Source organism: Charadrius vociferus, unplaced genomic scaffold (assembly GCF_000708025.1).
Source record: "Charadrius vociferus isolate BGI_N301 unplaced genomic scaffold, ASM70802v2 scaffold2687, whole genome shotgun sequence".
NCBI classification, from domain to species: domain Eukaryota; kingdom Metazoa; phylum Chordata; class Aves; order Charadriiformes; family Charadriidae; genus Charadrius; species Charadrius vociferus.
This window is the reverse complement of record NW_009649086.1, coordinates 4,658-5,674: the sequence shown is the minus strand read 5'-3', so window position 1 is coordinate 5,674 and position 1,017 is coordinate 4,658. Positions and strand designations below refer to the sequence as shown.

The following is a 1,017-nucleotide window of genomic DNA, read 5'->3' as shown; positions in this document are numbered from 1 at the left end:
GGTCCCTGGGCGCACCCTTCATCTTCCTCACGTTGTCCTTTTTCTCTTCCCCACCCCCTTTTCCCCTCCTCTTCCTCCTCCTGCCCCCCCTCCCGCTTTCTCCTCCTCTTCTTCACACCTTTCTCCTCCTTGTGGCCCGTCATCTTCCTCACACCCTTCTCCCCTCTTCGCCGTTTCCTCGCTGCCCCCTTCTTTGTGCTCCTTCTCTTATTCGTGCTCCTTTTTTCTCTTCGTTCTCCTCTTCTTTCTTGTCTCTTTCTCGTGCCTTCTTCCTCCTTGTGCCCCTTCATCTTCCTCGCGTCCCTTCCTCTCCCTCACACCTTCTTCCTCCTGATGCTCCTCCGTTTCTCCTTGTGGCCCTTCATCTTTTGCGTGCCCCTCCTTTTTCTGACACCTTTGTCATTCTCGTGCTTCTTGTCTTCCTTGTCCCGTTCTCTCTCTCGTGCCGTGTTCTCCCTTGTGCCCTTCATCCTCCTCACGGTCCTTGGTTTCCCTCACACCTTTCTGTTTGTTATACCTTTTTGTCTTTCTCATGACCCTTCCCCTTCCTTCCACCTTTTTTGCTTTTCATTCCTTGGTCTTTCCTTGCTGCTTCGCGTTTTTATACCTTGTTTTCTTTAATGCTCGTTCTTTCTTATTCTTTCTCTTTTTCACACCTTCTTCCTCCTCGTGCTCCTTCTTCTTTCTCCCATCTTTCCTCCCTCCTCTTCCTCATCCCCCCCTTCTTTTCCCCTTCTGCGCCCCCCTTTCTTCACGCCCGTCCTCTTCCTCGCGCCCCTTTTCTTCCTTGCCTCCTTCTCTTTTTCATGCCCTTCTCCTCCTCGTGCCCCTTCGTCTTCGCCGTGGGCCTTGCTCCCCCTCACACCTTCCTCCTTCTCGTGTCCCTCCTCCTCTTCACGCCTTCCTCCTCCTCATGCCCTTCCCTCCTGCCGCAGGCACAGGAGCTGAGGGAGCGGGGGAACCGGGCGCTGGCGGCGGGCGATGTGGGGGCGGCCCTGCGCCACTACACGGCCGCCA

The 1,017-nt window shown here is 55.5% G+C and overlaps 1 protein-coding gene across 1 annotated transcript in view; it reads left to right on the top strand.

Annotated features, from left to right (window-relative positions):
- Nucleotides 1–806: 806 nt before the first annotated feature.
- The window catches only part of STIP1 (stress-induced phosphoprotein 1), a 3,738-nt gene continuing 3,527 nt past the window's right edge, over nt 807–1,017 (top strand). The window contains exon 1 of the mRNA XM_009888195.1: nt 807–983. Coding sequence (XP_009886497.1) covers nt 807–983 — 177 coding nt within the window. The remainder of the gene's footprint in view (nt 984–1,017) is intronic.